The sequence below is a fragment of the Erpetoichthys calabaricus genome, chromosome 1 (genome assembly GCF_900747795.2).
Source record: "Erpetoichthys calabaricus chromosome 1, fErpCal1.3, whole genome shotgun sequence".
Taxonomy (NCBI): domain Eukaryota; kingdom Metazoa; phylum Chordata; class Cladistia; order Polypteriformes; family Polypteridae; genus Erpetoichthys; species Erpetoichthys calabaricus.
In genome coordinates this window covers 337,371,350-337,398,754 of record NC_041394.2, presented here as the reverse complement: position 1 = coordinate 337,398,754, position 27,405 = coordinate 337,371,350, and the positions used below count along the sequence as shown (strand labels likewise).

The following is a 27,405-nucleotide window of genomic DNA, read 5'->3' as shown; positions in this document are numbered from 1 at the left end:
CTAAACAAGTTCACTGATGCCTGGATCTTAAGGAAACCAAGCAAGCTTCCATATTTGCATATATATGTATGTATGTGCATAAATATGTATCTGTATATGTATGTATGTATGTATGTAGGTATATATTTTACAATAGCCTTTAAATTTATATTTCAAGAATTTCAGTTCCTTGGATGATTAATTAAGGCAAAGGGTGTTGTACTAGCTGGCTTTGGGCTCTATAAGAGTGTAAGAGCTGATCATTAAATGCTTGTACTTTTCAATTCTAAGTGGTCAGGGAGCAATATGCTTGTCTCTTCCAGGCCATCCACAGCCCAAACCTTATCAGTGAAGCTGTGCGTTGTTACCTGCCAACATAGCTGCTTATGATTTTAACCGTGGAATGCTGGTGCAACAAGTGATTATTAATTGAGCAGTTCATTTTCTCATATGTGGGTCATCCTGATCCCAGTTTATAGATGATGATTAATTAATTTAAAGGGCCACCAATTTTTATTAGCTCAAGATTAGGAATGTAAAAGGTGTTTAGGTGATGGTCATCTCCGGGCCTAGTGGCAAGTACAACCTTCAAGTTGCAATGATTGTTATGAAAGGATTTATGATTATTAGGCAAATGTTCTGGATAAAGGTATAGAATGAGGCCATTATTACGAAGATAACATGTAAATTGGATGAAAAAGAAAAATGTATGAATCAGAGATTTTTTTATTAGAGCTGAAATAAATATGAACTAGACTACTGCGCTCACTTCATGAACTGAGACAAGTGTTATGTGCAATGTTCTGATTTTACATGCTGTGCAGTAAGGCTTATTCTGACTGCAAACCTAGAAACTCTGCATGTTTTCTTCTGAAGATGTATTCTCCACAATCCTGAGGCAGTGGGTTCAAAGCCTGGTAGGGACACTGTGTGACCATGAGCGAGTCACTTCACCTGCCTGTGTTTGTGAAAAAAGCAAATGTAACTGATTGTATCTCAGATGTTGTGTGTTGCCTTGGATAAAGGTGTCCATCAAACAATCCGTTACAATTATATTACATCAGTGATAGCCTCGCTGAAGCCAGGTGTATAATATATACATCTAGAGACAACAAGGAGTGAATTTTGCTTAAAACTGGGTGGGAAGAATTAGATGGCTCACTGAGGGTCACTTTTATAAACCAATCCAACACCTCATTAAGGTGGCGCTCAAAGTAAGGGCGATGATTTTGAAATACAAAAATCAGAGGCGCTCTCAATAATCTGGACTAACAGAGAGCAAGCTTCTCTTTATGATGAGCTGTCTACAGTCGAAATGTCTACTAAAAACACGCTGTTAGGCATATTAATGTGTGCTGCGTGTGCAGAGAGAACAGTGTTTGATTTTTAAAACAGGTTAATGTTTATTTTTCAGACAATTTAACCTAATGCAAGGGAAAAGCTTTTCTGTAGGATCAGATTATAGATTGGCATCTGTCCATTAATGCCGTCTAATACCAATCGTGAATGATTCATTGTCTCATGATGCTGTGTGTGCTCTCTGTTGTTAGGCGTTACGATAATCATGTAGGATGTAAGCTTGAAAGAATTGACAGCTATATTTTCTCTCTGGATTGGGTTGCAGCTGAGTGTGAAGTGGCTGGGATGGAAATCAGCACCTCCAAATCCGAGACCATGGTCCTCAGCTGGAAAAGGGTGGAGTGCCCTTTCAGGGTGGGAGGCGAGATCCTGCCCCAAGTGGAGGAGTTCAAGTATCTCCAGGTCTTGTTTATGAGTGATGGAAGAATGGGGCGTGAGATCGACAGGCGGATCGGTGCGGCGTCCGCAGTGATGTGGGCTCTGCGTCGGTCCTTCGTGGTGAAAAAGGAGCTGAGCCGTAAGGCAAAGCTCTCAATTTACCAGTCGATCTATGTTCCTACGCTCACCTATGGTCATGAGCTATGGGTAGTGACAGAAAGAACGAGATCGCAAACACAAGCGGCTGAAATGAGTTTCCTCTGCAGGGTGTCTGGGCTTTCCCTTAAAGATAGGGTGAGAAGCTCAGTCATCTGGAAGGGGCTCAGAGTAGAGCCGCTGCTCCTCCGCATCAGGAGGAGTCAGATGAGGTGGCTCGGGCATCTGATCAGGATGCCTCCTGGACGCCTCCCTGGTGAGGTGTTCCGGGGAAGACCCAGGACACGCTGGAGGGACTATGTCTCCCAGCTGGCCTGGGAACGCCTTGGGATTCTCCCAGAAGACCTAGAAGAAGTGGCCGGGGAGAGGGAAGTCTGGGCATCTCTGCTCAAGCTGCTGCTCCCGTGACCCGACCTCAGATAAGCAGAAGAAAATGGATGGATGGATTTTTGAAAATGGGAACTGCAAAATATTCATTTGAAGTGAACAGTTTGTCAGTAGGAGTGCTGTTAAGTGAGATGATAACGAAGAGCCACAGGAGATACAGATTTCAGTATGTATCTTAATCTGAAACATCTGAATGAATATGCATATGCACAACTGGCCATGAGTAGAACATTTCTGCCGTACATCAATTTCTGCTTTTCCTGGTGTCTTGGCTTTTGTTGATGGTCATTGCAAAACACAATTTCACAGGAAAAGTGAATTTTGTTGAACTAAAATGAGTAATCAATAAGAATAACGTGAAATATAAGAATATATTGTCATTTTTAGATGTTTATGATTTTCTTTCATTTATGTCATTGACTGAAGTATTTTTTTTTTCATGTTTTTTGCCTTTTGTATGTGACTCCTCTTCAAAGACTGCAGATGTGATTATACATGTGAAGGATTTGGAAAGCCTGGGACGACCCTGTTCAATGTAAGCAGACATGCATGTAAATGTAAAGGATTTCGGAAGGTGGGGTGGGGGCCATTTTCAAAGTTTATAGCTGCAAATATATATTAAAATGGAGTAGCTTGGGCAGGACCTGCTATGTTTAAAATATCAGCGCTCCTCCAGGCTTGTCTTGGATCTTGGGGTGCCACTTCCACCTCTGTTTTTCTCTGCTTTGCTTTTTGTTTTGCGCCCACCCCCACCATAACCTGTTGTCTATGGGGCAGTAGCGAAACCTTTAGATTTGTCCAAAATTTTAATGATGGGGTTGTGAGTGTGTCTGTATGTCACAGTTTCTTTAGGATGGTCTGAAGCTAAAATGGCCGGGTGGAAAAACACCAAACTTGAAATTTAAACCTGTTAAGAGATGACAATGTGCTGATTAGTTTTTGAGCCAAATCGTGCAAGAGAAAAAGGCACTCTAGAGGAACCCTCAAATACCATAATTCTATAATTAATTATGAATTCTTCTCATCATTTGCTACTGTACTGACCTATTTTATGATCAGAAAGATCAGTATCAGAGTGGTAAATAATTACTGAAATGTTAGAGAATAGTTCAGGTGACTTGGCTGTTGGGCCGCAAATCCTACTGATGCTCACCTCCAGTTTTTTGGTTCTGATGAAGCATCACCTACATTTATGGGCACAGCGTCTGGCACCCTCACTGGAACTTTATAGTGCGCTTGTGAACCAACTGAGCTTTGTATTTTACTTGAGCCTCGCTGAACTTTCTCCTTTGATTTCACACCTGACTGTATGCACCAAACATTGATCACGTCATTTTTTCTGTTGTCAAGGGCACTGCCCCTTCCATCCACCCTACTAGTTAGTGTAGCTGTCTGTGTTATCCTTCAATTGCTTCTGCTGTGTCCATTAATATACGTAAAGTGTATATTAACATAACTGCCTACTTTAACGTAATAGTATGAAATATTGACAAATAAAAATCACTCTCAGCTAATCTTTTTTTCTATAACTTCAGCAATTTCAGTCAAGTCAGTCAAAGCAATTTTGAGAATCTGTGATATTTTTTTCTGTTTTGGGGATGGGGGTTACCCCTGAAATAACGATATATCAAAATTTCTTTTCTTTGTGGATGCCTTCTGCCCTTGATGTACCATCATGCAGTTCCTGGTAAATTTCAGCTTTTCAACAAAATAGGTAGTAACTAAACAGGAAATCCAACATCTGTATGTCTGTCCGCTTTTCACGAGAGAACTACTTAACGGATTTTGATCAGGTTTTTTTCTATAATTTAATTGAACATTCCGGTTGATTTTGAGACTTCTCTCATCGCACTAGGAATCATAGTTCAGTTGTGGCAACGATTTATTTGCGCAAATCCAAGAGACAGGCTGCAGGCCAAGGGGAAGCGTGATATCGGGAGTAGAGAGCCGGGCAGGGCCCTCCTCAGTCACGCGCCAGCCTCATTCAAGTCGGCCTACCTCTGCGTTTTATTATTTTTAATAAATACATTCTTGCCAAATCCAAAACTAAACTGTAAACCTTCCTTGGAGAGTCTATTTAATTTTAATTTTTTAGTTTTGTTTAAGACATCTCTTTCCCACTAACCTAAGAGAGTTCTATTTAGGTCTTCCAGTCTATGCAGGATGAGGGCCCTTTTATGCAGCAGCAGACTCCTTGATAACCTCCACTGTACTTTCCTCAGTCTCTCACTATGAGGACATTAAATGGATTGGAGTCGGTCAAGCATTCACATTTATGTAGAGTTAGACTGATAATCGCAGTACAAGAGAGTCTTTAAACGCTTTCTAAACACATTGAGGGAGTCCACAGTTCAATTGGTGCTGTTCACTAGTAGATGTGGGTAGGTCAGAAGGGACACAGGGACCTCTTGTGCAGAGGACCTCATGAGAGCATCCATATACATGGGTGCTGATCTACTGTACTCTGTAGGATTTTAACATGCATACAGTTGCAGTGGAAGGGTCTGTCATGTCATTCAGGGGCCTGTGGCTGAAAGGGGGAGTAACATAGGTTTGGAAGTTCCATCTTACAAGTTTAAAAAAAAAAAATGTTCAATGCCCATAAGCACCTTTCTTTTTTTTATTATTAGGTTTTGTTGCTCGATCCTTTTGTAGAACACATGTGCAACATTCTTTTATATTTTTATATAATGTTACCAGCAATGTGTGACTTTTTATGTAAAGCATGAAATGTCTATATTACTTACAGTCATATGAAAAAGTTTGGGAACCCCTCTTAATTCTTTGGATTTTTGTTCATCATTGGCTGAGCTTTCAAAGTATCCGATGAACCATGTCCAATTTGGTAAACTCTGAGCAAGCATTTAAATAATGCTCTTGATTATTACAATAAGGACAGAATGGTTTGAACCGCTCTCTCTTGATTGGCTTTGGAGGAATGCTGTCAGGTTCCTGTTGTATCTGGGGGGGGGGGGTATTCCTTTCACTGCTAAGATAAACTGTAGAGGCCTTAACAGGTGGTGTTTTAGCAAGTCTTGTTTCACGACGTTCAGCTCCTTGGGATGAAGCCTGATATAAGTCTGTTGCTCTCCGTGCTACTTGTAGTACCTGTGCTTTCCTTTCCAGCCTGTCAGCAAAGTCAATGAGTGTATAAGTGTGACTACTTCCACTCTGTATGATGCCCCGTGTTACACAATGTTCTGCAAAGGCATCTGTATAATTCAGTGGCAATTTTGTAAGCAGTCTATCGACATGGGATCCACACTGAAGTTCAATGTCAGCAGCACCACCTAATGAGCTCAGAAAACCTACTAGTGTATTAACTGACAGTGCAAAGTCCTCAATGTCTTTAGCATCCCCTGATCTTACTACAGGAGCATTCAAAATGGCACTCAGTTCTGCTTGAATTAATTGCCATGGTTGGCCACATCTCTGTTTTAGAGCATGCATAGCACTGGTATAAGGTTTAGGATCATGCAAATATCTCTTAGCAACCTGCAGTGCAGAGGGGAACTTGAGGTGATCAAGCAACACCTGATATTTGTAGTCTTCTGTAAGATGAGGATGTGGTCCTAGAAGGCTGTCTAATCCTTTTTTCAATAAGATAAAGTCAGTCTCTTTACCTGAGCTGAATGTTGGGAGATTGAGTTTGGGAATGCCAAATGATGACACAGTAACCATTTGCATTAGGCTTTGTAAATTAGTATCCAGTACCGGCTGATTAAATGCCTTAACTTGTCCTTGTCCTTGTCCTTGTGGAGGCTCCCATACTTGTTCTGGATACTGCGTGGAGGACAGAGGCACATAAGTCTGTTTTAGATGAGGTATAGAATATATATCTATATTCTATATATAAATATATATATACGAGTTGCTGTAATTGTTGCCATTGCCTTGGGGCTGAAGGAGGAATACAGTAAGACTCAAATTTTGGCTGGTGAAGAAATGGCTGCCAGATGGGCTGGTGATGACCACTTGTAGAAACCTGTTTGCGAGGGGTCTGCATGTTTGGAAGGCATTGTGATAACTCTTCAACTGACTCATGGAGAGGGACAATGAACTGTGTATGAGGACTTCTGAGTTCAAGCAAAGGCATGCTGGAGCTACGCTGAATGCGAAGTTGTGGTTGTGGGCACTTCATAGGTGGAAAGGTCTCTGCTTGTTGATTGGTGGACTGTCTTTTTGGAGATAATGTCCTGGCAGAAGAGATTGCTGCAGAATCCATCATGTCCTGAAGCTCCTCCATCTGCAGATGAAGAACCCTTCATCGTTCCTGCATATATTGCCATTGAGTATTCTCGGATTCCCTAAATTCAGCTGTTTCATAATCATTCCTGGGATTGTAACCGAGTATGTAGTCCTCCAGATGTCCTGGGACGCGGCGGGTCCATCTTTGATGGGGATTACGTGTTAGTGGCTCCTCCTCTGTCTTTCTGGATGCTGCCATGGATGCTGGTACACACAAGTAATCCGGCTCGAAGGACCACTTTGTTAAACAGTGCGTGCGTCAAACTGGTGAGTGTCTGTGGCACCAAATCCTAATCCTTGATAAGAAGGATGATGCAGACCAGAATTAAGGTAGAAAGATCTCAACTAACTGTTGAACGTTGCAAAGGAAGGAATAGTTGCAATGGCTTTGTAGAACTAAATGTTTATTTGCAGACAAATATTTATGTGTGGTTTATCAAACAGACACACACAAAGTCAACAAACAATTGAATAAATACGGGTACATGCAGTACAGCGTTTTCCGTGTATCAGATACAGAAATAATAGTGTGCATGCTCACGCATAACCTGTGAGCGTGATGACGCAACAGACCGCATGCTCAGACTTTTGTACAACCTTTATATCTCATGATTAGATACACCTGTCTATGAAGTTCAAGGCTTAATGAGCTAATCCAACCATTTTGGTGTTGCAAGTAATCAGCATTGAGCAGTGACAGGCATTCAAATCAGCAACATTACAAGGGGACTCACATTTTTGCACAGCCAGTTTTTCACATTTGATTTAATTTCATACAACTAAATACTGCTTCACTAAAAATTTTTGTTCGGAAAACACCCCAGTACTCAGATGTTCCTAGGAAATGGAAGACATACCACTGCTATCTTTTTTGTTGAAAGTAGAATCAATTATTATGCAGGCTGAGAGGTGTTCCCAAACTTTTTCATATGACTGTATATACTTTCCCTAGGCATTGTAAATAATACCTAGGCATTATACAGAATGACATGTCAGTTTGCCTTTTGGCATTGCATAGAATGCCTCGGAAATATTTGAAATTTTAATCCTTTTATACTTTGACGTCCCATTTTTGGCATTCTACTGTATAGATTTTCTAGGCATATTATACAATGCCTAATTTCACATGTTCGGTTTAGTTACAGCATTTGCTGCTCCTTTGTGGTATACATATCACCAGAATTTCAGTAAAACTTTTTAACTGTACCAGTATTTGAATCAACTATTATAGTATGTGTTTTAAATAGTGGCATCGTCTCACAGAAATTATCACCATGTATTAACATAAGAGTCATTCGTTTTTTACAACATTCATTTTTGCAATTAGGTTTAGTTGCAGCATTTACCTATCTTTTTTTAGATCACATGTTACAAATATATTAAATTGACAAAATTAAGAAGGTAAGATTGTAAGCATAACATCTTCATGTTATGGTATACAGTATGTGCTAAATTGGGTGGCCCAGTGGTAGCGCTGCTGCACTGTAACACAGGACGAGAGTTCAGGTTGCAAGTACCCCCTGCATGGAGCTTGCATGCTTTCTCCCTGTGTCTGTGGGTTTCCTCCAGGTGTTCTGATTTTGCTCCACGGTCTTAAGGCGTACAGGTTAGGTGGACTGGAGATACAGTACTAAACTGACCCTGATGTATGTGTGTTGTGGACGAAAAAGGCACACTGAAAAGCTGGCAGATAATATTTCTTTAGTTCTCTTTATTATTTCATTCGGAGTCACAGTAAGTAGAGATTCAAAAGAGCATAACTTATTACCGCAAAGCTCAATTGAAACCCCGAGAAAAAAATTAGGAGGGGTTTTATAATTCAGCATTTCATGATTAACAAGACAGAAAGAACATCCTTATCAAAACAGTAAAGTTAAACAATATGTCTGTTGAGCTAAGCATTATCTGTGTTTTCAAAGCTAAGCACAGGAGAGACGCCTTTGCATAAACTACATGTGCTGTCTGCAGCCTTGTGACCTTGTCCTTGAAACATTCACTCTGAGAAGGGGAAAACAAACAGCTTAGATTTTATTCATGTGGACACTATTTCTCCTGAACCCTGGAATAACATATTTTTGTTAGTTCATAAGCCAAAGCGTCTCTCACTGGCAAGTTACAGAAATAGTTATTATAAAAATTCTAATTTACTAAACACACAAAATACATGGTGCTGAGGAGAACATTCTTCTTCTACATTGTCACACCACAGGTGGCCTTGTGCCCAATTCTTACTGGAATAAGCACCCGCTTCACCCCAACCCAGCTCTACATAACTGGGTTGAGGAAACAAATGGATGGGTGTGTTAAATGGTGCCTCTTTGTGTCTTTAAAACCTATATAGATTCTGGAAAGAAATCGGAGCACTCACTCGCACAGGGAGAAAGCATTCAAACTCCACACTTTGTTACATTGCAGCCACGGCAGTACCTCTGTGCCACTCCAATTTCACACATACTGTATACTTAAATTTCAGGGGATAACATTGGCTAAAAATATTAATCATGTTAAGCTTGCTGACCGTATGTTTATGTAACATGCAATTTACAAAAGATCAGTAAATGCTGTAACGAAACTTATTTAACATAAACTTAATATGCGTATAGGTCATTTGTTTTTGTTAATTACAAGTATATTGCAGTCCTTTCCTTGAGATGATTCCACAATTTAATTCAAATACTACAACAGTTCATTTTTATTATCATTTTTAGGAATATATAATAGTAACAAGCTGGTTAAGTTTGCAGATAATACCAAGATAAGTGGATTAGCAGATAATTTAGAATCCGTTATATCATTACAGAAGGACTTGGACAGCATACAGGCTTGGGCAGATTTGTGGCAGATGAAATTTAATGTCAGTAAATGTAAAGTATTACACATAGGAAGTAAAAATGTTAGGTTTGAATACACAATGGGAAGTCGGAAAATCGAGAGGACACCTTATGAGAAGGATTTAGGAGTCATAGTGGACTCTAAGCTATCGACTTCCAGACAGTGTGCAGAAGCCATTAAGAAGGCTAACAGAATGTCAGGTTATATAGCGCCCTGATGTGTGGAGTACAAGTCACAGGAGGTTCTGCTCAAGCTTTATAGCACACTGGTGAGGCCTCATGTGGAGTCCTGGGTGCAGTTTGGGTCTCCAGGCTACAAAAAGGACATCGCAGCACTAGAAAAGGTCCAGAGAAGAGTGACTAGGCTGATTCAGGGGCTACAGAGGATGAGTTATGAGGAAAGATTAAAAGAGCTGAGCCTTTACAGTTTAAGGAAAAGAAGATTAAGAGTAGACATGATTGAAGTGTTTAAAATTATGAAGGGAATTAGTCCAGTGGATCGAGACTGTTATTTTAAAATGAGTTTATCAAGAACACAGGGACAAAGTTTTTAAACTTAATAAAGGGTAAATTTAACACAAACATTAGGAAGTTTTTCTTTACACAATACGATAGACTCTTGGAATAAGCTACCAAGTAGAGTGGTAGACAGTAAGACGCTGGGGATTTTCAAAACTCGACTTGATGTTTTATTGGAAGAAATAAGTGGATAGGACTGGCGAGCTTTGTTGGGCTGAGTGGCCTGTTTTCGTCTAGAGTGTTCTAATATTCTAATGTTTTAATATTTTGGTGACACACGTTCTATAAATAATCAGCAAATGCTGCAACTAAACTTATAAGAAACAATGGCATACACACTTTCTACAAATGTTTGATAAGCATAACCTAAAAATAAAATTTGAATGGCCTTTGAGGTCACGTATTAATTACATTTATGTGAAATATACTGTGATTGTTTCTTGTTAAGTGATGGCACAGTTTAATATACGTAAGTTAATAGTGCAGTCAGACAAAGTTACAATTGAAACCGCACCTTATTCAATTTGAGAATAAATATTTTCTAGACATGTGTTCTAGAAAAGACCAGGCAGCGAAACCGAATAACAAAGAAGAAATGGAGCTTGAGGGTGTTAAACTTGTACTTCGCTTCCACCTCAGACACAAGAAAGGCTTTCCACACCTTTTCCATTTCCACCTCACAGTGTCCAAGGGGTCTGCTGCTGGAGGGAGTTATGCAGCCAGACTCTATTGGGTTACAGGGAGCCAGTGGAGAGACACGCACCAATCTTAGCTGATTAAACACAAGACGTGCTGCTACTACTTTTCTTTCCACTAAGTTTTCATAGAAGTGTAATGTAACTTGAGGTACACTGAAATGGGCACGTTTCACTCAATACAGGAAGTCAGGTGACCTTTCATACAGCATTTTTACTTTTTAAGTGAAATACGTTAAAGTCAGTTAGTGAATTCTGGCAGCCTACAACTGTGTGAGGTGGTTCTTCTCCTCATCCCTTTTGGGCCTTCATTCTACACTTCTTTTGATTTGAAGAATAATCGAGTTGTTGTTAGTATGCTACACTATAATCTCTCTATAAATTATCCAAGTTGAAGTTGAGAGAACTTTAGATGGTGTTATCAAAAGAAATTGAAATGTCTTTAGATCTAAATGGTATAGTGTTTATTGAATTAAATTCTGTTCTTTCAACAGCAAGGGTGAAGCTGCTGCCATTTACTGTAAAGTCATGATGGATGTGAAAGAGGAGACGTGTGAGGTTAATATAAATGCCATGGAGGTAGCAACTATAAATATTAAAAAGGAGGAGTGTGAATGGGAGTTTGTCCACCCTGAGCAGGATGGTGTATACATTAAGAATGAGGTTTGTGAACTGGTGACTGCAGGCATTAAAGAAGAGGCTGAGGAGACGTCTGACAGCATTGAATCACACAACCATAAAATTATGGAGCACGTTGAGAAAGACAACCTTCACTCACAGCTGGTTTTTCATTATGAGTGTCAAGATGGAGGAGTTACTGGGATGGTCTCTGGTCAAACTCCGTGCTGTTCATCGTTGAAGCCTTCTGTCAATGTGAGGTCCGAGCTGTTGCAGTCTGACACAAAGAGTACTGAGGAAACGTCATCTGTTACAACTCTGGAACCATCACCTTCAAAACAGTCACGTATGTGTAAAACAAAAGTGTACAAGCTTTAAGGTTTTTTATTATAGAGCTCACTTAATTTTTATGTGAAAATTGGAAATGCAGGGGATGTTAATATTTTATGTTGAGATGTGGAGACACTTTTCCTTAAATTATTGCATTAACAAGCATAGTATAAGCCTTTTGTGTGTAGTATAAAAGATCACTTGTGTTTACTAAATTAACACCAGTGATATTGAGGTGCCTGGGATTAAAAGTTATAGTATTCAAGACCCCAATTATTCTGTCTAGTGTGTATTTATATATGATACCTGAGAATGTCTGGCAGGCCAAGTTTAGGAGGTTATCAGAACTGTGTCTTTTTAGTGGCCATATCTATCTGTGTTACCAGTGTAAGAGACCATGTCATGATATGTTTGTTTGAGGTTAATTTTACTTTGCTGTATGTTTATGTACTTAAATGTTCTAATAATTTAGTACTGAATTATATTTGCTAATGATTACAAGCTTTGTCTCCTTACACTTTGTTAAAAACATTATGTAAAATAACTTGACTGGAGTTAAATAGTCATTGATTATGGTGACAATAGGATCAAAATAGCAGTGGCAGGCTGATAGGATTTCTCAATCAGTGATTCTGAATTTTTTTAAAGCACCTGAAGTCTTCATCTTCATCTTTTCCCACTCCTGTGTGGGAGTCGATGTGCTGATCAACCTTCTCCTAACAGCTCAGTCCTGCACCTCCTCACCAGTCAGTCCCTTTTCATTCTGATCTTTTCCTTTATCCATCCACCTCCACTTTGGCCTCCCTGTTCTTTCTCTTCCCCTGTACTTCCATTCCCTTCACTCTATTTCCCCACATGTTCATCATCTCTCCTCATCACCTGTCCACAACAGTTCAGCCTACTTTCCTGTACCTTCTTAGATTTTCTCCCACTTTTGTTGTTCCTCTGATTGTCTCATTTTTTATTCTGTTCTTTTTTTGTACCTCCACACATCCATCTGAACATTCTTATTTGTGCCAAGCCTTCTCTTTATAACTCCTAAATTTTCATTGTGTGTATCATCAGCTTTATCTTCCTGTATACTTTCCACAATCCTGAATATCGCCCTTGTTATAAATGGGTACAATCACGCTGCTCGTCCACTCCTCTGGTATTCTGTCCTGTCCTGTTAATAGATCTGCCTTAAACCAGTTATTACTTTCCCTGGCATAAAACCAAAGTCACATTTTGGAATATCACTCTTCTCCTTATAAATGGGTACAATCACGCTGTTCCTCCACCTATTCTCTCCTGTTAAAAGATCTTCTGCATTAGACCGCACAACACCTTTTCTCGCTCTTCTCCTAAACTCTTCCACACTTCCAGTGATATTTCATCAGGTCCTGTTGCCTTTCCATTCTTTGTTTTTTTTTTTTTTTCAGTGCCCCCTTTATTTCCTCTTTCTTCTTGGTACTAGCCCTTCATTTGAGACTCCATCCTCAAACATTACCCTTGGATTTTCTTCATACAAAGGCTTTTCAAAGTTTCTCTTCTATCTCTTCTTGATCCTGTCATGCTCATTTAAGCTTCCTCATCTTTCATCTGCTTTATCTGACTAAAATCCTTTCCAGCCTTGTTCATAGCCTTGACTATTCTAAAAATCATTCTCTCTCCCTCTTTGTCTCCTGTTTTTCACACTCCTCCTCCAAAGCTTGTGCCTTTGTTCTTGCCACTGCCCTCTTTGCCTCCTTGTTTGTCTACTTATACATTTCTCTGTCTCCCTCCCTAATTGGTTCCATGTCCGCTTCATCTCGTTCTTATCCTTTATCACATCCCACACCTCTCTGTTACACCAGGTGGGCTCCTTCCTGTCGCATTAAAGAACATCTCTTCACCTACTCTCATTATAGTTTTGCTATTCTTCTCTCACCATTCCTCCACACTCTCACATGCCTGCACTTCATTTAAATCTTTCTCCCTAATTCTGTTCCTACACCCTTCCTCTTTTCATCTCCACCACTTTATTCCTGGTGCTGCTTGCTCTGGTTTTATTCTCCTACTGATTCTGATCTCCCAGTCCATCACCACTATTTGATGCTGCACTGTCACACTTTATTCATTTCTGACCTTACAATTCTTTATCTCTTTCAAATGAGATCTTCTACACATTAGAAAGTCTGTTTGGTTGATTTACTTTCTTGTCAAAAACAGTGTTAACTATTACCAAATCAAATGTCATGTCAAAGTCTAAAGTCCTCTCCCCTTCTCCTTATCCTCCATCAATTCCTTTTTGCACCGTTTTCAGTTAGCCCTTAAAGTGGTTGTACATGAAACCCCACAATGACAACTGTTTGTGAGATGCTAGAACTGACATCTCTAGAGCCAGCTGTCAAGTTTGCTCAATCTGCTCATTCCGGTGCTTAGTCAAACACAGACTGATGTCACAAACACTGGTCAGACTGATTTTTATAACGCACACCAATGATGTGCTTGTATGGAGAATCTGCGTGAAGACAACTCAGTTAATTTGCAGATTGCACTGTTTTTGTTTTTTTTTTAATACTAATATGTGAAAAATCCAATTGTGGACTAAATATTATTTAAATCAAATTGTGAAATCAACACCACATCCCTAATGAATCCAAAACATTCTCCAGAGTATTAACTGTAAACAGTTAATTGAAGAACATTTTGATTTGTAGATGATATATATTGGTTAACTAAAAAGGTGTCATTTTTGCTTGATGTCTTACTACATTCATAATGGCTAACACGGTACAACACCCTAGTACTAGGGACATTTTTATAAATAAATAGAGGCATTTTGCAAAATGTGCAAAACACTATTTTACCTTCTCAGAATACTTAATGCACCTTATTTAATAATACATTTTATTTATATAGTGCCTTTCCCATGCTCAAGGCACTTCAGAGTTTAACACAGAACGGCAGGGTATACAGTATATAGCATTATACAAACCAGATAAATAAATAAAGAAGATTAAGACAGTAAATTCAGAGAAAAAAAGCCTAACAGACAGCATAATTGATGGTCTCGCACACACACACACACACACACACACACTCATGTAACATACAGGTTACATGAGAATCTTGACATAAAGGTAAACTGAGAGAAGGGTAATAAAGTCAAGTAGAGCTAAAAGCCTTCCTGAACAGATGAGTTTTGAGTTGTTTTTTAAAAGAATTCATGGAGTCAGCTGACCTGATTAATTTTGGTAGGTCATTCCTGAGTCTGGGCGCTATACAGCTGAAGGCCCTGCTGTCACCAATGGATTGTAGATTAGTGTGGGGCACAACAAGATTGCCAGAATTAGAGGACCTTAGTGGGCGGACAGGCACATAGTGATGGAGAAGGTCACTGATGTAGTTTGGCGCAAAGTTATTTAAGGCTTTGTAGGTTATTAGTAGGATTTTATATTCGATTCTGTAAGATACAGGGAGCCAGTGAAGATGGAGCAGGATGGGTGTGATGTGCTCGCTGCTGCTGGTTCGAGTAAGGACTCTTGCAGCTGAGTTTTGAATAAGCTGGAGCTGTGATATAAGATTAGAAGGGGCACCTGCCAGTAGGGAATTACAATAATCGATGTGGGATGTGATAAAAGCATGGACAAGTTTCTCAGCATTAGAAAAGGAGAGGAAGGAGCGGACACAGGATATGTTACAGAGGTGAAAGTAAGAAAGTTTCTTAATGTGCTTTATGTGGGCGGAATAAGAAAGGGAGGAATCAAAAATGACACCAAGATTCTTTATTTAGTTTCATCAAAAGCAGAAAAAATGACAAATTAAGCATTGATTGTTTGCTTTTTATGACAAATGTGTCAAAATGTAAGCATTATTTTATGCAAAAGTATGAAAATTCAAACTCAATGTTGGTAGATTTGATTTTCAAAGCCTCAAACTTCATCTGTCATACATAAGTCCTCAGCCATGAAGATGAGAGTAAGCATCCTGAATCAGATGGAATTAAAGCACTGCAATGGCCAGAGGTGGGCTGTCTAAGCTAATATCAATGTGAACTTTAAAAAGATGTGTTTAGTGACTGATAAAGATCAGACCGAAGAGGGTCTAGGCTTGTAATGTCATTGGAGTAATCAGCACAAGTTTAAGGTGTTAATGATGTTCACTGATCCTCAAAGTCCTGAGCCTGCTGGCCACTTTAAAAAAAAAAAAAAAAAAAAAAAAAATGAAAAAATACATAAGTGTGTGGTGGGGCCAGTGAGCCTGGCATCTTCTTGTAAATTTTTTGTAAGAATAGTAAATTATTTGTCCACTTTATTGTCCATCAAGTTCATTTTTCAAATTTATACTTTTCAATTAATTGCAAATTATATACAGTGGAACCTTGGATTGTGAGTAACTTGGTTTACGAGTGTTTTGCAATTCGAGCTAAAATTTGTAATAAATTTTGACTTGATAAACGAGCGAGGTTTTGTAATACGAGTAGTACGTATACGCTTTGTCAGCCGAGCGTCACTTGATCACAACTGAGCTGATGGTTCTTCTCTGTCTCGCTGCGGGATTGTGGGTAATCGTCAGTCAGCATGTCTCACTCATATAATCAACATGCGTACGAGCATATACTGTTTACTACAGCATTGTCACCACGTGTGTGTGTGTGTGCTGTGATGTGACGTGTGAGTCCCTGTCTTGAACCCCAAAACATGAAGTTGAGTCTCAGTACTTTAGCGACACCAGCTTTATTCAGCTTGAAACAGGAACAGCGCGGTTATTTATTGTAGCGGGATCTGCCACTCTCCTATACACAGACGCAGGGTCGTGGCCAAGTAGTACTGTGCCCTGCGCATTTATAATGTTCTTTGTTCCTTGTATTACCCATCAACGGCAGGCGCTTATAGCATGTCCGCAATCTTTTTAGAGTCGCTTTTATGGCAAACTGCTACAGCGCTGGGAGACTGCGATTTGCTTTTGGACTCTCTTCCGCGTGTTGGCCCATTGGTCGGAATCCCACAAAAGTTTAGAAACTCGCTCACACCAGCAATGATTCCTTTCAAAGGTAAAGTGCAGGCTAACTTGTTTTATGCATTTTTACTTTATATTTTGTATTAATCATTTTTGAATGAATAGTTTTGGGTTGTGGAACGAATCATCTGCGTTTCCATTATTTCTTATGGGGAAATTCGCTTTGATATACGAGTGCTTTGGATTGCGAGCACGTTTCCAGAACGACTTATGCTTGCAAACCGAGGTTCCACTGTATTTATTTTACTAAACATTTTAGCTACAGTGACAGTGTGCATGTGTCATTTGTAAAATTATCAAGTTCACATGCAAATTATTTTTAAAAATTGCTTATGCTTTTAATATCCAAAATTTCTGTAAAGAGTTTATATAATTTTGTTACTTACAGTTAAGTAAAAAAAATAAGCTTTTTTTTCCATTTTAATTTCATACAGGAAAGAAGCCCCATTGCTGTTCTGAATGTGGCAAGCGATTTTCTGAATTAGGCTATCTTCAGAGTCACACAAGAATTCACACTGGAGAGAAGCCATTTTCCTGTTTGGACTGTGGCAAACGGTTCTCAAAGATGGTCACCCTTAAGACCCATATAAGAATTCACACTGGAGAAAAGCCATATACTTGTTTGGAATGTGGAAAACTATTCTCTGACCGCAGTCATCTTCAGAGACACAGAAAAATCCACAGTGGGGAGAAACCGTACTGCTGCTCTGAATGTGGCAAACAATTTTTGCTAAGAAACGATCTTAAGAGGCATGCAAGAGTTCATACTGGAGAGAGACCCTACTGCTGTTCTGAATGTGGCAAACACTTCCGTGACAGAAGTACACTTAGAAGACACACTAAAATCCACTCTGGTGAGAAGCCTTTTTGTTGTTCAGAATGTGGCAAACAATTCTCCCGATTTGCCCATCTTCAGACGCACACAAGAACTCACACTGGAGAGAAACCATATAGTTGTCCAGAATGTGACAAGCAATTTTTACAAATAAGTAGTCTTCATAGTCACACAAGAACTCATACTGGAGTGAAGCCATATTACTGTTCAGAATGTGGTAAACTATTTGCACAACTAAGCAATCTTCGGAGTCATGCCAGAACTCACACAGGGGAGAAGCCACATTGCTGCAATAACTGTGGCAAAAGATTCTCTTACAAGAGCAGTCTTCAAAACCACTCAAAAATTCACATAGGAGAAAAACCTCATTGCTGTTCTGCATGTGGCAAACAGTTCTCAAAAATGATCAGTCTTAAGACCCACATGAGAATTCACACTGGAGAGAAACCATATTCCTGTTCTGAATGTGGGAAGCAGTTCTCTGACAGCAGCCATCTTCGAAGACACAAAAGAATTCACTATTGAGAGAAGCCATGAAAGAGTAAGAAGAAAGGAAAGAAACAGTTCAAACTAACTCTCCTTAGTCCAAGTCTGCGCCAGGAAGACAGAGTCCTCCAAGAAGTGGACTCAGGGCTTTTTAATGCCAGTCAACAGTGGACAGATTTGCAGAAGAGGGAAGAGATGCTTTAAATGGTAAGTTTTGTATTTATCCATTCCCAGGAATTTGGGAATCCCGCATTTCATTCCCGGCAATCCCAAGCATCTCACATGTGAACGGTTTTAGAATGACTGACACTTATTTTTAATAAAACTACTGCAATATGTTGACACAAATAAAAGACTAACCTTATCTACAAGCAGTTCATGCTGTCATAGAAGTACATGTATCTTTTGTTGTGGTAATAAGAGCATAGAAAGCACAACGTCCTCACAGGTGGTGCAGTGGGAGTGCTGCTGCTTTGCAGTAAGAAGACTGTTGAAGATTGTGGGTTCACTTCCCGGTTCCTCCCTGTGTGGATAGCGCTTTGAGTACTGAGAAAAGCGCTATATTATTATTATTAACGTGTCCAGCGTATGGTCGTCCGTACGAGAGCGCACCTTCATGCAGAAGTACGCTAGCCGCTGAGAAAGCACGCTCTGCCTCCACTGATGTAGGCGGCACAATCATCAGATACTGATACACTTGTTCTAAACAACGCCCATGCTTGCCGTTGCGCTGAAACACCGCTATGTCAGCTTTTACTGATGCATCCAGTTTCTTGTCTTCATTCTGTGATGGCAAGGTTCTTGGCACAGATAATGCGGATGCAACAGACTAACGCATTGCAATTTCAAGTTGCTGTTCAAAGCTGTTGTCTGATGAAGTGCAAGCTGCAGCAATGGCGCCTCCTTAATTATTTTCAACTATAACTCTGTTATTTCTTGATCGAATTTTAAACTTTTACACGCTATATATGCGAGCTTGGCCGTTCCCATTTTCCCGGGAATTACAGCAGTTTCATTCCCGGGAATGCGGGATTACCAGGACCCTGGGAGTGGATTCCCTACAACGAATATCTTGACAATGAAATTTTCATTACAACGAAGTATTTTTATGGTCCCGAATGCTTCCCCATATGATATGAGTCTATAGAAATCTCGTTACCACAAAGTACATTCAGCAGATACTTTCATTACAACGAAGTGCACAAAAGACCTTGAAATGCCTGAATGAATCATCCACAGAGCAGTTGTGCACAACGATCCCCAAAACAGAAACACTGTAAATGTTTTTTTTTTTCTTTCTTCGAACTTTCCTCATACTGTTTGTTTTTTTTGCTGTTTTTGTTTTCAGTGATACCTTTTGCTTATTGCTCATCAACATTTGAAAAACATCCATTGGAATTTAACTCATTGTCTCCCTCCTATAGAAACGGCAGACACGAAAAAACGACAATAGTTCATATTAGAAAAAAAAAACTTTTTTTTGCAGCTCTCGATTACAGCAAAAAGAAAAAAGATGTTGCCATCGACATTGTCCACTTTCTTGAAAGACAGAGCAAAAAAAGAAGAAAAATCTCAGGTTGCAAACGTATGCGAACTGCTGCATTTGAAGACGTTGCAAAAGCCATTTTTATGTGGTTCAGTGATGCTCGTTCAAGAAACATTCCTATTAATGTGGCAGTCGTTCAAGAAAATGTGAGGTTTGTAAACTCTCTTGGGACCTCCGCCAACAGGACAACACGCCGAAAAGTGTCCCCGAAGTGCGATCACCATGTCTGTGGAAGTCTGTTTATATGTTGCTGGGGCAACAGCAGGCTCACAGCTCTGCTGCGTCTCTCTGCCAAAGCAAACAGAAAAGATCTCGATGGCTAATGCAAGGAACATTGTAAATGCAGGGAACAGTATTACTTGGCCACGGCCCTGTCTGACTGCTGTGTCTGTGTATAGCAGAGTGGCAGATCCTGCTACAATAAATAACCGTGCTGTTCCTGTTTCAAGCTGAATAGAGCTGGTTTTGCTAATGTACTGAGACTCAGCCTCGTGTTTTGGGGTGTAAGACACGGACTTATAGTGTGCCCACAGTCTTTTAGGATTCGCTTCTGTGGTGCTTCACTGCAGCGTTGTGAGCCTGCGGTTGTCCTGCCCCGGCAATGGACAAACAATCTTCCACAGACGCGGCAATCGTGCTTCGGGACGCATTTCAGCGTGTCACCCCATTGGGGGGGGGGGGGATCCCAAAAGAGTTCAGAAACCTCACAATATGAAGAAGAAGAAAAGGATGATTCGGCTTCTGATAGATAACTGTGCTGCCCACAACATGCTTCCACATTTAGATAATGTTTGCGTTGAATTCTTCTCACCCAATTGCACAGAAGTGCTTCAGCCATTGGGTTTGGGCATCATTCACACCCTGAAAGTGTATTGTCGCAAGGAAATGCTGAGAAAAATTCTCGTCAGCATAACTTGTAGGCAGGAGAAGATTAAAATTAATGTGACAGAAGCTATTGACATGATTGCAAATGCCTAGATACAAGTTAAAGAAAGCACTACAGTGACAAATACAGAATCTCATTACAACAAAATATTTTTTAGGTCCCTGGCATTTCGTTGTAATGGAATTTTACCCGTATATGCAAAACATCATCCGAGTATTTTGCTTTGCGCATTCACTTTGCTCTATTGCTAGATGTCAATGCCATTCTAGATGTTACTCAATTATCCTTGTTCACATGCAGGGATTCAACATCAAGTCAATGAGACAAACATTCCTCCTAGCAAAGAGGGTCTACCTATAAAGTAACAATGTGTTTTCTCGATGTTTACAGCTCAATATCTCCCTCAATCCCATTGTCAACAGAAGTCGACATCCACCCTAAAAGAGTTAACGGCCTTGCTCAAGAGCGCAATGGAGTAGAGTCACTTCTGGTGTTTATGGGATTCAAGCCGGCAACCTTCTGATTGCCAGTGCAGATTCCTAGCCTCAGAGCCACCACTCCGCCCCACTGCTCTTTTAATCAGTGGTCTTAATTTCTTGAATACGAGGAATCCGTGTCCAGACTTAAAATACTTCTGTTTGTACTGTCATTTGTACTGTTTAAATGAATAATTACAGTGAAAATGTATTTGAACAGTTTGTTTAAATGAAGATATCAACTGCAACAGTACTTAAGACCTGATATAACTTTTTTGTTTTTTTGTTATGTTTTTTTAGTTAATTGTATAACACCCTACCAGCATACACCTATTCACAATGACTATTTTTTAACTTCTGTCTTTGTGACATCACTGTTTACTTCATATTTTATCTTAATTCTCCACAATTAAATGGAGTGGTGGCCCTGAGACCAGGACCAGCAGTCAGAAGGCTTCTAATTTGAATCCCGAAAACATCAGAAGTGACTTCACTCCACTGGGCCCCTGAGCAAGGCCCTTAACCTGCAATTGCTTTGTCCTGGGGATGACGTTCCTCTTCAAGCAGGTCCTCCAACCTGCAGGAAAAACTTGGGGGGCTGGTGGCAGGATCGGCACTTCAGCCACCATAAAAAAACTCCCACTGTTCCAGTGTGGTGCTAAGGTGTCACCCGCTGCCCTCGGGTGCCTTTCTGGGTGGTTCATTGTCTGGTGAGTGTTGCATTGTGCTAAAATCAGTGCATCCTCCCAACTTCTCTCCTCTCTGGAATATCAGTTATAAAAAGACATCAGTGCTGCGTTTTTCCCTGATGAGTTTGCCTACATACTGTATACTTCATTGGACATAATCCCTGTCTCACATTTAACAACAACAAAAAAATGGCTGGCTGCTCTGCCCTAAATTAAATTACAAATCTTGCAGATTGTTACAAAAATGGATACAAAATATCAAATACAGCTGTTGCCCACTCCAAAGGTAGTGATAAGTGCAATTTTTAATTCATTTGTGCCATTAGATAGAGGCTATAAGAGTCAGGGCTGCGATTATATACATTAGCATCTGGGACAGAACTGTCCTAATGAGCATCACCTCAGGTCAGACCGAATTGCTCATTTACCAGATCTGTTGCTAACAGAAAATCACAAACAATTGTTTTGTAACATTTCAACTCAAGTGCAACAAAATATCCCTTTAAAGTCATGTAGAACAAATCGATTGTAGCTATTTCTGCACTAATTTCTACAGAGTTAGTAGTGACATCCACAAACTTCATTTGCCACTCCAGCCTCCTGTTCAGTCTTTCTGGGTCCACTGTAGAGTACAAGTCATTTTTACTTCATTTCAGTGCACTCCTACAAGTACTTAGGGGTCACATTAATGACGGGTTGGACTGATCATAGAACACAGAGACCAAGAGACTGTGTTCCTGTAATGTGGGTAGTCACATCCTTCACGTCTTCTATAACTCTGTGATGGCCAGTGTGATTTTCTACATTGTGGTGTGTTGGGCTGGTAACGTCACTTCAAGAGAGGCCCACCAAATTAACAAGCTAATTAAGAGGGCAAGTTCATCTATAGGACACACTCTGGACCCCCTGGAGGTCATAGTGAACGAAAAATTTAAACTGAGCGCCATTATGAACAATGCTCTCCATGACAAACTAACACTGAGTACTTTCAGCCAATAAATCATTTGGCAGAAGCGTCCCTTATACCAACAGAAGTACACTTGCATCATGTCTCACTGGTGTCTGTGTGTGTGTGTGTTTAACAAGAAATGTCTTCACAATCATGCACTAATTCACATCGAAGAGAAGCAGTTTTGCTGTCATCACTGTAACAAAAGATTCTGTTGTTACGTGCACTCAAGATCTTACAGTGGAGTGAAGCCTTATTGCTGTTCTGAATATGGCAAGCATTTCTCACAAAGAGCCATTTTTAGTAATTCACACCAAAGAGGAAGGAGGATTAAGTGATGTGTGTATGTGATATAAATCCTGCCAACCTTTAATGAGTATGTTCAAGTGATGGTCTTCATGATGTAAGCTTTATCTAAGTCTGTTGGAATTGCTTTAATAGTATCATTAAAAAGATATAAAAAACAAACTTGTATTGGAAGAATGTCTTCTGAAGTTCAATGGTATCCAGCAGCCTTTGTCTAGACCAGGGGTGGGCAGATTCAGTCCTGGAGGGCCGCAGTGGTTGCAGGTTTTTGTTCCAACCCAGTTGCTTAATTAAAAAACAATCCTTGTCAATTATTTAATTGCATGGCTTGCTCGTGCTTTAACTCTGCCATGTCAGGTCATTCTCATATCCTAGATTTATTTTCCTTTCTAAGGATATCATCCAAATGATTTGAAGTCTAAAACAGATGAGTAATTCTCAGTGCTTCACTTTTTTCTCTTCACTTTCCTTCCAAGTATTTAATTAAACCAAATAGTGCATGATAAGTACACACAGGTGTAAATGGTAACAAGCTAAATGGAGAAATGCTGGTCTCTTTTGTCATTTGCATGGTATTGCTAATTAGGAGCAATTAAAAACCAAGACTACAGCTGTTTAAGACTAAAATAAGCAATAAGGGTTCAAAATCTTAACGAGCAAGACAACTAAAGTGAAGCTGAAGTGTTACTTGAGCAATAAGGGTTTCTTATTAAGCAACTGGGTTGGAGCAAAAACCTGCAGCCACTGCGGCCCTCCAGGACTGAATCTGCCCACCCCTGCTCTAGACCAGAGCAGGTGATAGTTTTATCATTGGTACAAAATCTTCAAACATGACCACCTCCTGTGTGATGCCAGTCAACCTGACAAGTGCTGCTGCTCCGTTAAAATGGAAAAGATATGACAACAAAATGTTATTTTAGGTAAGAAATCAAGAGTGGGCAATGGAAGAAAATAAAAGATTATTTGTTATGTTGCTACTTTAACACAACAGAGCCTGAGTTTTCTACAAAGGAAAGAAGAAGAGAAATCCCAGTGTCCGGACTAAATAAGACAATCAGTACTAATTATGGTCTGAAATTTAAACAATTACAGTAAAGACGTAAGCCAGCAGAACTCAGAACAACATGGTATAGAAAATTAAATTATAAAGAAATTGGGATGATGGGAACAGGTGCAGGTCCCCACAGCGTGTAGTATTTAGGCAAATGACCCTCTCTAAATACAACTATGATTGGTAACAGTTAAATATGAAATGAACAAGTTGTATCTTCGTGTGTAATGTCTGATCTCCTTCCTCAATTGTGGTGCGTGTGGAGTGTAAATATGCACTAAAATAAGAAATTCTTACCTCTGCAAGGCAAACTCTATTAAAGCTATTTGGCTCAAAGTGAATAATATTTTACAAATCTAAAAATTTCATTCCAATTTTGTTTTTGAGTTATTGTGTTCACAGACTTGCATCATTTACATTTTGAAATGAAGTATAATTGAAGGTAAGTGAATATCAGATAAAGATACTTCTTACTCTTCATCTTTTCCCACTTCTATGGGAGTTGATGTGCTGATCAACCTTCTCCAAACATCTCAGTCCTGCACCTCCTCCCCAGTCAGACCCTTTTCCTTCAGATCTTCTTTTACTTTATCTATCCACCTTTGCTTTGGCCTCCCTCTTTTCTCTTCCTTTGTACTTCCATTCCCATCACTCTTTTACCGACATGTTCATTTTCTCTCCTCATCACGTCACACCACTTCAATCTACTTTCCTGTACTTTCTTAGCTATCTCTCCAATTCTGTTGTTCCTCTGATTGTCTCATTACTTATTCTGTCCTTTTAGATAACTCCACATATCAATCTCAACATTCTCATTTCTTTCACATCTGACTTCTCCTGTGCTCCCTTTACTGCCCATGCCTCATCTCCATACATCATTGCTGGTGTTAGCGCTGTCCTAAAAACCTGACCTTTAACATTCATCTTAATTCTTCACTCACACAATACTCCTGCTACTTTCTTCCATGAGAAAAGTGCCATATAAATAAAATATTATTATTTTTACAATTGCTTCATCCACACTGCACTCTATGGGTTATCTCTGAATCTAGTTGTCCATCTTGGGTTACCACTGATCCTAGATATTTCAATGTATTCAGCTCTTTTCTGTTGCTCTCTCTGCAGGTTAACTTCTGAATTCTGGTCATCATAAAACCTCAGATATTCTTTCTTCTTCCTATTTATCTTCAACCTTCTGTCTTCTCCATTCTACTAACTTTCTCTCCATTTCCACTTTCCTGGTGCTACACAACACAAATGTCATCAGCAAAAAGCCTGCAACTGGGGAATTGGACCTTTATCCCAAGACTTAATACATCCATAACCAGATCAAAGACGTAAGGAAGATCCCTGGTGCAGACGTCCTCTAACTGGAGTCCTGTTCATAACCCCAACCCTACTTTTAACCTGAGTCCTCACTCCCTCATACATAACTTAGACAATCCTCACATACTTCTCTGGTACTCCTTCCTCTCTCATGCACCTGCAGACCTCTTGATGTGGCCTCCTCCAAATCAATACAAACCATGTACAAGCCTTTCTGTTTTTCTAGATGTTTCTCTATCAGTTATCTCAATGCAAAAACTGCATCAGTTATTCCTCTCCCTAGCATAAAATCAAACTGCTCCACCCCAATGTTGGTCTCTTTCCTAAACCTCCTCTCTATAACCCTTTCCCAATTTTTTATTGTGTGTGACATCAGCTTTATAACTCTATAGTTTGCACATTTTGGAAAATCACTCTTCTCCTTATAAATGGGTACAATCACGCTGTTCCTCCTCTTGGGTATTCTCTCCTGTTTTAAGATCTTCTTCATTAGACCACACAACACATCTTCTTCCTCTTCTCCTAAACTCTTCCACACTTGGTATCATGTCTTCTTTGCTTCCTTCTTAGCCTTTATTACATCCTGCACCTCTCTGTTCCACCACCATGTCTCTTTGTCCCCTGGTAGTCTCCTTCCTGTCTCCTACTCAACACTTCTTCACCTGCTCTTAATACAACTTTGTTGTTCTTCTCCCACCATTCCTCCACACTCTCAAATGACTGCGCTCCACTTAAAACTTTCTTCCTAAACCTGTTCCTACACCTTCCTCTTTTCATCTCCACCACTTTATTCCTGGTGCTGCGTGCTCTGGTTTTATTCTCCTGATTCTGATCTCCCAGTCCATCATCACCATATGATGCTACACTGTTACACTTTCCCCATTTCTGACCTTACAATTATTTATCTCTTTAAAACGAGATCTTCTACACATTAGAAAGTCTGTTTGGCCTTCCTTTCCTCTACTACTGTAAGTCACAAGTTGATTTTCTTTCATGTGTTAACTTACCAAATCAGATACCATGGCAAAATCTACTATCCTCTTCCTTTCTCCTTTTCTCTCCACCCACCATGTCTCCTCTCTGTCATCTCTCTTTCCCACATGCCCCTTTTCAATCACCAACAGTCACCTTTTTTCCCTCTTGTATTGTCCTAAGCCCTTCATCTGTTTGTGCTCAGAAAATGTCCTTCTCCTCTTCCTTACAGTCCACTTGAGGAGCCTGTGCATGAATGTTCATTAACTACAGTCTCACCAAGGCCCAGCTTGACATTTGTCACTCTGTCACACTGACGAGACTACCGTTTTGTTCTTTGGTTACGTCTTTACCTGCACCGTTTCTCCTTTGCTTGTTTACTCCACTGTACAACAATTTACGGCCTTCTCTCGGTTCTCTTTCCTTATTCCCATTCCATCATCAATTCAAAAGTGATGTACCCATGTGTACAGATTTCCTGTTTGTAGACAACTTTCAGTTTATGGAGGTATTTATTTAAGATTATTAAAGCAACAATGCATGCATTTTGCATATATAGATTTATATGTATAGCAAGTGTATTGTTAGTTATGCAGACTTATTTTTTTTAAATATGTAATCATCTATTACGTTTATTTCTTTTTTTCTGTAGTCTTTTTACTTTTTCATGTAGTGTACTTGTGATCTTTTGCTGTTGTAGTCAACGTCTCACCAAGGTTCAGCTTGACACTCATCACCCCTTCGCTCCTCCTATTCACACTGACAAGACTTTGTTTTCGTACTTTGGATACCTTTGATACCTACACCATTCCCCTCTGCTCATTTACCCCTCTGTACAACAACTTAAAGTTTCCTCCCAATTCTTTTGCTTTATTCCCCATCCATCTCATTTCCTGCACACACAACACTCCCATTTTCCTCCTTTCCATCACATCTTCCAACTCTCTTCCTTTCCCAGTCATTCAGTGCCCTCACTCTTACCTTTACCTGACTCTTTCTACTTCTCCTGGACTAACTTCTTTAGCCGAGCCCACCCTTGCCCCAGTAACCCTCATTCATTTCCCACAGGGGTCAGGCAAAGCCACTGCATGTCATCTATGGGGTAAGTCCTAATATTTTCCAAAGTTGATTGGATTGATTCCATCATGATGATGTTGGCTGAAGTTTTACAGCCGGGCTCTTCATAGCACCAACACTCTCTATTTATCCGGGGCTTGGGACCAGCGGTAAGTTGCACTGGTCTGCCCCCCTGGTGGCTAGATTATCAGATTATCATACACAGGTAGTAAAGAGGGAACAACCGAGGATAGAGGTGATGGACAAATAGTACATCTGGGCTTTTACACTTTGCTCTGCCTGCTGTATGTGCTTGTCATTCTGTCATTCCACCCTAATTCCAC

General features: G+C 39.9%; 2 protein-coding genes across 4 annotated transcripts in view; both read left to right on the top strand.

Moving 5' to 3' along the window:
- Positions 1-24,030, top strand: part of LOC114667766 (oocyte zinc finger protein XlCOF7.1-like) — a 228,360-nt gene extending 204,330 nt beyond the window's left edge. Inside the window, exon 4 of one of the 3 annotated variants that reach the window (XR_007934857.1) lies at positions 23,452-24,030. The gene's annotated coding sequence lies outside the window, so the exon portion shown is untranslated. Of the gene's footprint in view, positions 1-22,804; positions 22,869-23,451 lie in introns of those variants that run through there. The other 2 variants (XR_007934858.1, XR_007934860.1) reach the window with 2 other exon arrangements.
- On the top strand, positions 16,911-18,072 carry LOC114667441 (zinc finger protein 678-like; the record flags this gene model as incomplete). The annotated part of the gene is made up of 1 exon (XM_028822752.2): positions 16,911-18,072. A coding segment is annotated over one exon (933 nt), but the record flags the coding sequence as incomplete, so codon positions are not given.
- Positions 24,031-27,405: the final 3,375 nt, after the last annotated feature.